The sequence below is a fragment of the Cynara cardunculus genome, assembly GCF_001531365.2.
Source record: "Cynara cardunculus var. scolymus isolate 2C chromosome LG 6, CcrdV1, whole genome shotgun sequence".
NCBI classification, from domain to species: domain Eukaryota; kingdom Viridiplantae; phylum Streptophyta; class Magnoliopsida; order Asterales; family Asteraceae; genus Cynara; species Cynara cardunculus.
This window is the reverse complement of record NC_037533.1, coordinates 1,717,269-1,731,021: the sequence shown is the minus strand read 5'-3', so window position 1 is coordinate 1,731,021 and position 13,753 is coordinate 1,717,269. Positions and strand designations below refer to the sequence as shown.

The 13,753-nt window shown below is 33.9% G+C and overlaps 1 protein-coding gene across 1 annotated transcript; it reads left to right on the top strand.

Annotated features, from left to right (window-relative positions):
• Positions 1 to 7,880: 7,880 nt before the first annotated feature.
• Positions 7,881 to 12,465, top strand: LOC112514431 (squalene monooxygenase-like). Its single transcript, XM_025120905.1, has 8 exons — positions 7,881 to 8,201; positions 9,193 to 9,304; positions 9,438 to 9,612; positions 9,696 to 9,864; positions 9,992 to 10,210; positions 10,611 to 10,886; positions 11,716 to 11,994; positions 12,136 to 12,465. Exons 1-8 carry the CDS (start codon positions 7,959 to 7,961, stop codon positions 12,247 to 12,249), a joined length of 1,587 nt encoding a protein of 528 aa, XP_024976673.1. The 5' UTR covers positions 7,881 to 7,958; the 3' UTR covers positions 12,250 to 12,465.
• The last annotated feature ends 1,288 nt before the right edge of the window (positions 12,466 to 13,753 follow it).

Below are 13,753 nucleotides of genomic sequence, written 5' to 3'. Positions count from 1 at the left end.
AATTTAGTGTAGCTCATTAGTGTTGATCTAGTGATTCTCTTCTTATCATAACTTTTATTTTCACCGCAACCCAACCCTATATAAATATAGGAAAAGGTTCAAACGAGACCACATGTGATTTAGGCAAATGCATGAATACATGTAACCTTATCATTCTGTTTTACGTCATAATTTTAGAAGGATTTACGGAGAAGTAAAATATTTACCCATTTTTAGAATGCATCGGTAAACTGAGAAAAAAAAAAAACTGCAAACCACATATTGAAAAAGGGAGAGTCGATGATTGTCGAAGTGATCATCACTCTTTTTCGATTTATCGCAACATTATCACAACAAAATCTTATCATAAGATGTCTTCAATTTATCAAAGTATTATCACATTACTATAACATTGTTGTCGACAACGAGTATATCGACATAAGATGTCTTCGACGATACTAACAACATTTAAGTGATAAAGACAAATCTAATAAAACATAAAATCGTGGATAAATACTAATTTATTTTCTTTTATTCTAGTTGTCATTACGAGTTAACTAATTTGGAGAACTGAAAATGTTACCACATTTTCATATTATATGGATGTTATCGTTCGAACCCCATATATATATATACACACATGTTGGTACTTTAAAATTTTGTATTTGGAAATATTTGGCACAATTACGTATATACCAAAACTATAGAAAAACGGGGTATAACTTAGAATTCTACTGCAAAGGTTAAAAACATTGGCGTAAGGCCTAAATACATATAACTAGGGGTGCTCATGGGTTGAGTTGATCGGGTTGAAGACATTTGAACAATCCAATCCAATATTTGCGGTTTGAAAAAATCTTAACCCAACCCAACTCAAACCAAAGTGGGACCCAACATGTATGGGTTGGTCGGGTTGATACTTTGATACATTTAAATATTCTTCTAACCTTGAATATGTAATTTCTTTACTCATAATTTCTTTTTCACTATCAATCATTTAATACAACTTATCTGTATTTCTTACGTATATCACATTCAATTAATATTCTCAATTTATATATATATATATATATATAAATATATATATGTTCACAGTTACTGAACATATATACAAATGAGTTATATAGAGATGTGGATAGATTAAAAATATGTATATATGAAAAACATACATGATAGTGTAATTGTTTAGTATATATATTAATAGAAATTCAACAATCATATTAAATATAAGAAATAAAAGAATATCGGATTTATCGGGTTGGGTTGGGTTCAAATAATAGTAACCCAATATCAACATAATACCTACGATTTGAAAATTTTACAGCTCGATTAGACATTAGGTTGCTTCGGGTTGGGTTATTTTGCATTGGGTTGGTCGGGTTTTTAAGCACCCTTACATATAACATGCTAAAGAACGACTCTGTGTGCCTATTTATTAAAAATTAAAAGAATACAAATATTGGGGAAAGACAAGGAAAATATACAAGTAGTTGGAAGATTGTGATATGAATTAAACATTTTCTGTGACAAATTCGATTTTTTAAATGTTGGGTTTTCATTTATTTTCAGTATGACCCATCTAAAAAAACAAAGCCAAGATGCTTTGATTAAAATAATAAGAGTAATTTAAAATATAAACAGGAAAATATTGATTTACATGTTTGTATTTTTAAAAATATTTAATTAGCTGAGAAAATAAAATCTATTTAAATTGGGCAAATTTCGTTAGGAACTTGAAATTGATTAAGAATCTAAGAACTGTTTATAGTGTGATACATGATATATTCATCAGGAATATAGACATGTTATTATATCATGAATGTTACAACATATTCATTATGAATATATGATTTATGATGAATAACACTTTCATATTAATCATGAAAAGAGACACGTAATATGTTGTGGACAGTTTCCAAGTTCGTAATCATTTTGGGTTACTAACGAAAATTCCCTCCTATTTAATATATTTATCGTTTATAAAACAATATATTACTTTTGAAAAGCCAATCAAATTTCAAAAAGAATTCACAAAAAACTTGTTATCATAATTCAATTATATGGATTTATTTAGCGTTGAAAGATAATATCAGATAATATCTTTACAAGATTAATCTGAGGCCTTCTTTGTTTTCTAAAAAAACCCTTATTGCTTATTCAGTATGATGTTAATCAATTCAGATTGTTTGCTTTTTTTTTAACTTTTTACAGAGGCTGTTATCACTGAATGTTCTCCAAATAAAGGATAAACACATCCTTTATTTGCCTATTATCAACAACACGTCTTCACAATCAAACCCTCTCCTTAATCGATCCATATCTCAATTGATTAACCTTAATCGTTTCTCTCTCAAACGATCGGTTGACCTAAATCGATCCCATTTGTCACTCTTCATTCTTCACCAAGTTTTTGTAGTTGATTAAATGTTGATTCAAGTTTTAATGTTGTGATAATACCAACAACAATGATTAACTAATCAAATTGATGCTACTAGCTAGAGAGGGTATTGTGGTCATTTAGTCTTGATTAATTATTCCTTTAGTTTCTTTAATCTATATATATATATATATATATATATTATATATATATATTATATATATATATATATATATACAATTTTGTGTTAGTAATTTTAGGTAGTGGGTCTAAATTATGTTTCAAAGAATCTCTAGTGGCTTTATATTAAGTTTTATCTGTCTTTTAAATTATGTTTTTATAAATTTTATAACATTGTATTTATAGAGTTCTATACTGTTTATGAGGCAAGTTTAAAAGCGGAAGAAGAAACTGGGGGCTAGTAATCAAAGTCCCCTTTCTAATTAAATGATATGTTTAATACAAATCAATGGTTGAGTGGCATTACAACAAAATTGAGTTTATAAGACACCCCCAATCTCTAAGTGCCTATCTAAAGGCGTTGTAATAAGTTTATATGACGCTATTGGGCGTCTTAACAAGTTTTTAAGGACATTTTTAATACAAAGTGTCGCATTAGCAACTCTATAGGACACTTTTGAGAAATTGTTCTATAAACTCAATTTTTTATAGAACATTTTTTCAAATAGTATCCTATAAAGTTGATAATGAGACGCTTTATATTAAAAGTGTTATAAAAAACTTATTACAACATCAAAAAATGTCATATAAACTTAATACAACACCACTAGATATGACACTTTATTTTTTTGATCCTATAAACTAAGTCCTATAAAAAGGTCTATTAGAACGCTTAGAATTTGGGAGTGTCCTATAAATCCGATTTTGTTGTGGTGTGATTTATTTGTAGGCGAAGATCAGAATTCGCTTTCCAGCATTTATGCAATAAGTTTGGTGCTTCATTGTTTGAGAAGCTTGCGATAGCCGACGAATCAAAAATGTTAATTTTTATAATCTTTAGTATATTATAGTTGCTTATATCTTGCCTTTTGAACGTAAAGAATTGGATTGTTCTTAGATGCATAGTTATTCTTTAATTCAGAGAGAAAATATTGTAAGTTTATTTTGTTCAAACATGAATTTTAAATTCTTGAAACTGAATTAATTTTATAGCTTTGATTTCAGAAAAAAAAAATTGGCATCCCGCATTATACAGGTACACAACTAGTTGTATAAATATACATAAATTCGACATTATAATATTTTGAAGGGTAAAATAGACAATTATACAGATTCAGACACCATTTAATAAATAATTGTTATTTTTATTATAGAAACCTTAATTTCCATATTTTTTTACTGTATTATTGTCACATCAACAAAATAAGAAACTCAATAAAATTATACAATAGATGTTCTTATAAAACCCTATTTTTCATTTTTTAATTAAGAAATATGACTTTATTTATAGATTATAAATTATATATATATATATATATATATTAATATATTATAAAATTATTTAAAAATTTCAAACATAATTTATTAGTTTTATTTTTGTATATATTTTAATATGTTAATATCAAGGATGAGGTATCAAAGACGTTCTTGATATATCTCTTACGTTGGTGAGCACTTCCGAAAGTTTACCTTTTGGAAGCTCATCTTGTATCCCAACCAGTGTTCAAAAAGGCGTGCGTCATGGCACGACATGGTGCAAAACGTGTCTCTGCCGTTATGAAATGACCTATAGCGTTTTTGTAATGCATGACTCACGCCATGACGTCTTATGGCGCGCACACGACACATGTTTTTTTGTAAGGCATGATTTTTTTTTCCAATACAATGTATTTTTTTTTAATTTTTTGTCTTTTGTGTTTTTACACTTTCAACTTTAAATTTTACATTTTTATAGATATAACTAAGCACATCACTCACAGATTCACAAATTTATAAACGTTACAGACTCACAAATAAAATGAAGGTGTAAAATTACCTTTCTAAGTTCTATTTTAAATATTTAATCAAAAAACCTATTTTTTATAATAACAATCTATATGATTTTTCTTCTTCTAATATGAATGTATATTTTTTTAATATCATTATTTGATTAGATAATATATAGAAAATATATCTATATCTATCTATATATATATATATATATATAATTTTATATATAACATACAAATTTGTCGTCTTATGTCACGTCTTGAAAAACGTTGTGTCCTCGCCATGGTGTGTAAGGCTTGAGGCTGGACCTTGCCGCCACGCCACGCCACACCACACCTTTTTAAATTGTTGCTTGTCCGCAAGCAACGACACCAAAAAGACTCGATTTCTTTTGAAAAAAATATAGAATTTGCATGGATCATGTATGAGAATGATTGAGTGCATTGAGAACTATTATCTCCTTGTTGTTCTATAGTTTTTCATAATTAAAATAAGACACATTCTAGACTTCATGTTATCATGCCACACACTGTTGATTCTCTCACATTGATTTGATGATAATCCTTTTCACCTATCGAAGTATAGTGTTTCTATTTACTCAGTTTCAACAATCATCACTGAGTATGTTCAGTGATCGCTGAACATGTATTGTAACTCTCCAGTAACTGTTATACTTCAAGAAGACAAAACTCACACCAAAGAACCTTCAGCAATGTCGAAGACAGAAACTGAAGATTAGAGACTAGCGCGTTCGTGATTTGAAGCGGCATTCAGTGATTACAAACTAGTCAACATATGTGTGAAGACTGCACAAGTTTCAACAAATGCTGAAGAGACCTCCAGTGACATCCCAACATTCAACGATCAAATGAAGCTTATCATGCACGTTTGTTTGTCTTGTCCTTCCACACACTAAGGACAAGCCCATACTTTTTCTAGAGTATAGTATTGTACGGAGCCACTCAGTTGACTCAATAGTGCTTACTAACTCTATGAAAAGATGTATGCTCATGAATAAACAAAAGGACTATTCATTGTAGCAAAAGACAAGATTTCCTCTAAAAGCTTGACACGTATTCTGTACCTTCTGAATTGCATTCAATGCAATGAGTATAAATAGCTGAGTGTTCTCTACTCAGTTATCATAAATCAAAAAACTTCTTTCTCTCTAAGAAGCTTATCCAAAAAGTTACTTCTCTCACCAATCTCTCTCTCTAAAGAGAAAGAACCACTTTGAACAAGTAAAGAACACATTTGCAAGTCTTTATCTCTTACAATAAATCTTTTCTCTTTACTAAGTGTAATTGTGTGTATCTCTAGATTATTTAGATAGGTTTCTTTACCTTACATTTTCTACAAACAATCTGTAAAATTTGTATTGATCATTCTTTATCAATATATAATTTTTAAAAGTAAAAGTTTCTGTGTTTGTATTAATCCCCCATTCTACAAATTGTTACCTATAAACTCTTGTAGATCCAGCTGAGACCAACACACACTAACCTTTATTTTCCTTTTGTCTAGCAACATGGATCAAATTTGTAATTAACTCTAACAAAAGCAAGATTCAAAATAGCATGAGCCGTGGCAGTGTGGTCAAACATCAAGCCTTCCACGCCACGACAAAGACATGACATTTTTCAAGACATGACATAAAGCGGCAAATTTATATGTCAAAGTTAGAACTTAGAATTATATATTTACATATATGTTTTTTTTATATTAGAAAGGTACTCGTGCAATGCAGCGAGATATATCTCAATTTTAATATTCTATTTTATTWTTTGTCTCTGTCGACGTTATAATACGATTTTATGTGTTTTTAAGAAAGCAATAATTGAATAAATATAAAAATTTGAAAAAAAATATATCAATGTTAATATCAAATCAACTATTTAAAAGTTCTCATTTTTCATGTAGTTTTTTATTTTTTATTATAATTTAATTTAAGTTTAATAATGAAATAATTTATTTTTGGTTTAATAATATAACATAATATAATAATTAAGTATTCTTTTAGATTTCAATAATTATCCTAATTTTATTTTAGATTTTTATATTTAAAATAAGATGTTTATCCTGTATTTGATTATGTTTATCTGCAGCTAGTTACACGAATTCAGATGTGCAGCTTTAATAAGTTGTACTTACGCATAATCTACATGTAATCTTGAGTTTTAAGTAACATGCATTAATAAACAGTACTTACTATATAAAAAATGATTTTTAAGAGTTTTTGTCAAATGCTTTATAACATAGTATAGATATATCATCTAATCAGACAATGATATTAAAAAAATATACATTTATATTATAAGAAGAAAATTTATATAGATTATCATTATCTAGTGGTAAGGGTTGGGCATGACATAGTCATGAACCCGAGTTCGATCCCTGAGAGGGGAGTGTTGGTGACATTTAAGTGGGGCCATGTTTAGCCTCCAAAATTGCCGGGGATTAGTCGGGCTTTGGCCCGGACACCCTTACAAAAAAATAGTTTTTGATTAAATATTTAAAAGGAACTTATAAAAATAATTTTACAACTTTGTTTTAATCGCGAGTCTATAACATTTATGAATTCCTGAAACTGTAAGTGATGTGATTAGATATATCTATAAAAATGTAAAATCTAAAGTTAAAATTGTAAAAACACAAAAAATAAAAAAAATATCATTTTTAAAATAAACATACAACACCATATCGTGAGCCACCCCTTCAGGGACATTCTAATCTTTTTGGAGGCCTTGCTACATTCAAATTTTTTGATTACATTGCATAAATGAGATAAAAGAGAATATATGCTAAGAACAAAAATGAGCTAAACCTAAAACGGTTAACAATCTGAAACTAAACCTAAACCATTAATGATTTGAACCGAAAACTAAACAATTAATGGTTTGAACATAAATAATTTTGGCTATAGTTTTACACAGGTAGATAAAAGACCCTGATCACATGTAAATTTGGAGGCCCTGTTTAAAATCTCACATTAAGGGGCTGTTTAACAAATTTTTTTATTAAGTCCCGTATGGATAAATTTGTCTGTCCAGATAAATTTGTTTGTCTAGATAAATGAGTGTTGTTTATTTTTTTATTTGAACTAACAGTCTGAATAATATAAATGACCGATTTACCCCCAATATTAATTATTTGAACATCAAAACAAACAATCATAAAGATGTTGACGACGGGGTGTCTCATTTAAGAAGGAGGCGATGCTTTAAATAAGGGGTACGAGTGTCATTTATGTGGCTGAATGAGGACAACATACCATTTCTATCTGTATGATTAAGCCAGGTTTTGTGCAAATAAGCCCTAAATAAACAACTCAAATAAGCTGTCTAAATAAATCATATAGAACAATAAACCAACCTAATTAAGCTACAAATAAATACCAACATCCAACCCTTACATAAACCTCATGGGACATTTCAAAAAGACAGACCACGTCGCTGTCTTATTGGAGACCGAATAAAAGAGTGGTGGGGCTGGCCTTCTATTTTCAAATTTCAGCATATGAAAGTGCATCTTATTATCGCTTCTTTCCACCAAAATCCAGCCAAGCTTAAAAGCAAAACAAGAGAGAGAGAGAGTGAGATAGAGAGAGAGAGGGAGACGGTGGCAGTCTGCGACGGTGGCATTGTTGTTAAAAATGGCGGATTACTTAATGCTTGCTTCGCTTTTCGCTTCCCTTGTCGGATTTATATTCTTCTACATATGTTTTTCCATTAGAATTGGACGTCCTCTTGCTGCCGGAGGTACTAACCACAAATCGGCATCGGTCACAACGAAATCAACCTCTATCAACGGAGAATGCAGATCCGGAGATGAAACCGACGTCATTATCGTCGGCGCCGGGGTTGCCGGTGCTGCTCTCGCATATACTCTCGCCAAGGTATATATCACTTTAATTTAACTTTTCTTCAACTGTTGTCAACGTCTATACCAGATTCTCTTGGAGGCTGCAATTATGAATGGAAAATTACAGAAAAATGTTTTGAAATTTGAATTTGCTGAACAACATTTTCTACTAGGAAACAAGCTGAATAAACTGTTAGGCTCGTTTCATAATCAGTCCAGTTAACGTTGCAATCACAAAATTAGAAACAATTGTTTGTGTTTTTCCCACGATAATTTTGCATTGCGAATTGAATCCGAGTCGTGGACCGAATGAACATCTTAAGTAATGGGGTATATATAATTAGCATAAGCACGTGAATGAAAACATATACCTGTGACTTATTCTTCCATATAAAAGTAAGTTAATTTTGTTACCTCACGAATTTTGTTGGAAGAGTTCTTTTTTAGGGGCTTAGATTTAAGATGGAGAGAACGAAAAAATCACCAAGTGTGATAATTTGTCTTGCATTTTACATGACAACAAACTATGGCGAAAAGTTGATCGTCATTAGGATTCAATACCATAGCTGAAAAGGTTAATAAGAAAGAAACATGTAGCATCAATATGAATTCCAGGATCAGCTTCATTAGGAGCACCTAAAGAGATATAAAGGTCGGATGATTCTTTTAGGGGAAACCACTAGTTAGACACTATATTTTTGTTTTGTTAACCATGGATGTCCAGGCCAGTTTGTGAGGAGCGCAGTTAATCCCATGAGGCCCTGAAGAACAGCTAGGAAAATCCTCGGTGGCCTTGAGGTGACTCGAACTGTTGAGCTTTTGGGATGAGCCCCAAAGGCCCAAGCCTTATTGCCTATGAGCTAATCCCTCAATGTTACTACTTAGACACCTTAGCACATTGTTAAGATGGTTTTAACGTATATTTACTTCATTATATGACTTAAGTCGACTATGCATCCTGTGGTTAATATTTCACCTAGTGCTATTAAGCTGGTTATTATCATCTCGTACACTGTGTACTGTAGGACGGACGCCGTGTACATGTGATTGAAAGAGACCTGACAGAGCCTGATCGAATTGTTGGTGAGCTCCTACAACCAGGTGGCTATCTCAAACTGATGGAGTTGGGACTGGAAGGTATGATATCAACAATCTTTAGAGCTGTAACCATCTATTACATCAACCTCTCCATTGCATTTCCTTTACTGGTATAATGTTTGCTGAACATTCTGGGATGATACTTTGTCCTTCCTTTCTTTCTTTACCACAGATTGTGTGGAAGATATTGATGCTCAGAGGGTGTTTGGATATGCTCTTTTCAAGGATGGGAAGAATACTCGACTCTCGTATCCTTTGGAGAAATTTCATGCAGACGTGGCTGGCAGAAGCTTTCACAATGGCCGATTCATACAGAAAATGCGGGAAAAAGCTTCATTGCTTCCCAAGTACTTTTTTCCCTGTCTCGTTTACTTCTTATACGCATATTGCGTTTCCCAGAATGGTTCTATATCACCTTTTCATTATGTAGTGTTCGCTTGGAGCAAGGAACAGTGTCATCTCTTCTTGAAGAAGGAGGTACCATTAGGGGTGCTATTTACAAGACCAAAAATGGCAAAGAGATGAAAGCATATGCACCTCTTACCATTGTATGTGATGGCTGTTTTTCAAACCTGAGGCGCTCCCTTTGCAATCCTCAGGTAACTTCCAGCTCTATTGGTTAAGGCATTGTGACAACTTCAGTTGACTTTGTCAAGGTTGCTTATAGATTAACCATTAGCTTTGACTTTTGTGTAATTATTGACATTATCATTTTGTGTTGTACAGGTGGATGTGCCTTCTTGTTTTGTTGGTTTGGTCCTGGAGAACTGCAAACTGCCATATGAAAACCATGGGCATGTTGTTTTAGCAGACCCATCACCTATCCTGTTTTACCGCATCAGTAGTACAGAAATTCGTTCTCTAGTTGATGTACCTGGTCAAAAGGTGCCCTCCATTTCAAATGGTGATTTGTCCAACTATCTAAAGACCGTTGTTGCTCCTCAGGTATCAATAGAACTTCAGATTTCTTTTTTTCTTTCCCTATTACTCTGTCTCAAAATAAGTGTCCATGTTTCTATTTTAGTTTGTTCCAGAATAAGTGTCAAATTTAAAAAGCGCCTACTTTCCGATTCTACCCTCAATTATGATATGAAGACATTCATTACTCCCTCTATTATTAAGGGTAAAACTGTCATCTAGTTAATTAAAAAGTGTAATAGTTACAGATTTCCTAAACTGTGTGCCTTTTTCGTTGTGGACATTTATTTGGGACGAAGGGAGTATGGTGGAATGGGCCGGCTGTAGTTGACACAAAAGTTCATGATAGCACATCTATATTCTTTGTTTTTTCTCTAGTTGGATGTGTTGGTTGTTCACTAAACTAGTAATCTAATGCCCTATGTAGATCCCTGTAGAGTTGCAAGATGCTTTCATAGCAGCAATTGACAAAGGAAACATAAGGACAATGCCAAACAGAAGTATGCCAGCTGCTCCTCAGCCAACTCCAGGTGCTTTGTTAATGGGTGATGCATTCAACATGCGCCATCCTTTGACTGGTGGAGGAATGACCGTGGCGCTGTCTGATATAGTTGTGCTACGGGATCTTCTCAGACCTCTCCGTGATCTCCACGATTCATATACTCTCTGCAAATATCTCGAGTCCTTTTACACTCTGCGAAAGGTCAGTTGCATATACATGTGTGTGTATATATATATATCTCACAGCGACTGTTTTGGCATTTACGTTCTAATGTATGTATGTATTGAAATTAGCCCTTATTGTCTAGTGTTCCATATACATGAAAACTAGGAATGGGTTGGATTTTTAATATTTTGTTGATTGACTATTTTGCAAGGCTGTATAGCTATTCTTACATAGCTTATTTTAAGACAGAATAAAGAGGGCGGCATGTGGTAGGTCTCAAGCATCTCCAACAAATTCTGTATTTAATCTCTAATATGGAGAAACAAGAGTTAAAATTAAAAAATCTACTCCAATAGTTTCTCTATTTTGGAGATTTCAACATTAATTATACTATTAAAAGATTTAATATCCCTGCAAGTTTTCAAATAAATTTCATATAAAATGATAATACCTTTAACTTCATTGTTGAGGACAATAAAAAAACCTTTTTCTCTCTTCGGCATTTAATTTTGGAGAGTTCTCCAATTTTGGAGATTTTTATCATCTCTCTCCTACTTTCTCCATTTTGGAGGATCTGTTGGAGTAAAAAATGGGTTAAAAGCTCTAAAATCTCAATTCTCTATTTTGGAGAACATGTTGGAGATGCTCTTATTGTATCTAGGTATTTCAAATTGATTATTTCAAAAGATGCATGTGCTTACCAAAGGGCGAATGGCCCAACGGTCATGGGTTCAAGGCTCGCCATAGGTGAAGAGTGTGTGATTTTAATTTACCGTATTTATATATATATTATATACTTCAAAAAAAGATGCATGTGCTTGTTATCTAATATTCATAAATCATTATCTCGGTTGTCATCTTGTAGCCCGTGGCATCTACAATCAATACATTGGCGGGAGCATTGTATAAGGTATTTTGTGCTTCACCTGATAAAGCAAGACAAGAAATGCGAGAAGCATGCTTCGACTATCTGAGCCTTGGAGGCGTGTTCTCAAATGGACCTGTGGCTTTGCTCTCGGGCTTAAACCCTCGCCCCTTGAGTCTGGTTATACACTTCTTTGCTGTGGCAATATACGGTGTTGGCCGCTTGTTGCTTCCTTTTCCCTCCCCAAAACGAATGTGGATTGGCGCTAGATTGATTTCGGTATGCATGATTACATTATTTTTTCAATTCTAACTAGTTCCCTTTTGTTTTTACAGCATATCTATACTTACTATATTATAAAGCATTTAGGTTTTGTTTTTACATTCTACTGTATCACATAGTTACACTGTTGAGTGGCAGGGTGCCTCTGGAATCATCTTTCCAATCATCAAGGCAGAAGGAGTTAGGCAGATGTTCTTCCCTGCAACAGTGCCTGCATATTACAGAGGTCCTCCTCCTCATCCTCCTCAATGAGGTATTCTAAAACCAGTGATTGTAGCATGACAATATTAATAAAAGATGACATGTTCCATATATAGTTTTGGTGGTGCTCATATTCTCGTTGGGATTAATGGGTACAATCTTGTTTTGTAATCGTCCGCTCGGATTTGGTACTCGGACTGAACTGGACATGACTGGATAAACGGGTTTTAGGGTTTTAGTTTGACATGGGTAGTTTGGTAATTTGTCAATTTAGTGTCCACCTCTTTTGAGGTTTTTTCCACCTATTTTGGTGGGGGGAAAATGCATTTTTGTCCCATTGAGTCCCGGTCTAATGTCATGCTAAATGTGTTGGGACGGGGAATGGGTGTGTGACTGCTAGTATTCCCATGGTCTTCCTCCCTTGTGCCTTATGAACTTGAAAACTTTGACATGATTGTGATTGGATGATAGGAGCATAACCAAAATGGTGGGAGTAAAGAACAGGAGAATAGAGATATCTTTAATTCATGAATCTAGACACACTTTCTCCCTAAATTCATCTCGTCACTTTGGTGAGGTTTGAACCCCTGATCTCCTAGGAAGACAAATATTCGGATATTTTCAAAGGCCCTTTGGTCACTCGCACTAGATATTTTGGTTAAAAACACGTCTTCTTCCTTTGTTGGCTTTGGATGCATATTGCTCGTTCATTCTTTTCAATTTGATGCTCGACTTGTTCATGTAGTTTCTTCACCATATGCCCATCTCAACTTTCTGTTTCCCATGATGCAAGACAAAGGGGCCGTTTGGTTCGCGGAATTCGAAGGAATTTGATGGAATTGGAATGATAAATTCCTTTGACCAAATTCCATTCCTTTGTTTGGTTCATATCTTGAAATGGATGGAATCCTTCAAATTCCAATGAATTCCACAAGTTAAGGAATTCATCATTCCTTAGCATAATGGAAGGAATTGAATTCCATCAACACCCACAACGACCATGCTACTACTGTTTGTGATGCCCCACCCCTAACCCCCCACTACCACCACCACACCACTACTTGTCACCGCCACCCACCCTACCCCACTACTAACCACCATGCCATTACTGTTGTCATCACACCCACCCACCCTCGGTCACTCACKGCACATCCCTGCTACTACCGTTACTGTCACGCCCCTAACCTAACCCCCACCACCACACCATTATTGTCGCTATGCTGCCACTCACCCCCACCCCACCCTACTTCACCCCACCACTAACCACCATGCCACTATTGTCGCTGTTATACCCATCCACTTCCAGTCACCATCCTACCACTGTCATTGTCATAACTGCCACCCATCCCCACTACCCCACCCCTCACCACTATTGTCGCTTTCACAATCGCCACTCACTCGCAAGCCACCCGACCCCAACCCCAACCCACCACTAAATACCATGCCACTATTGTTGTCATTATACCCACGCACTCCCAGGCCCCAGCCACCCGACCACTATCTTACAACTATCATCGTCACATCTACCATCCCGCCACCTACCCCACCCACCCCC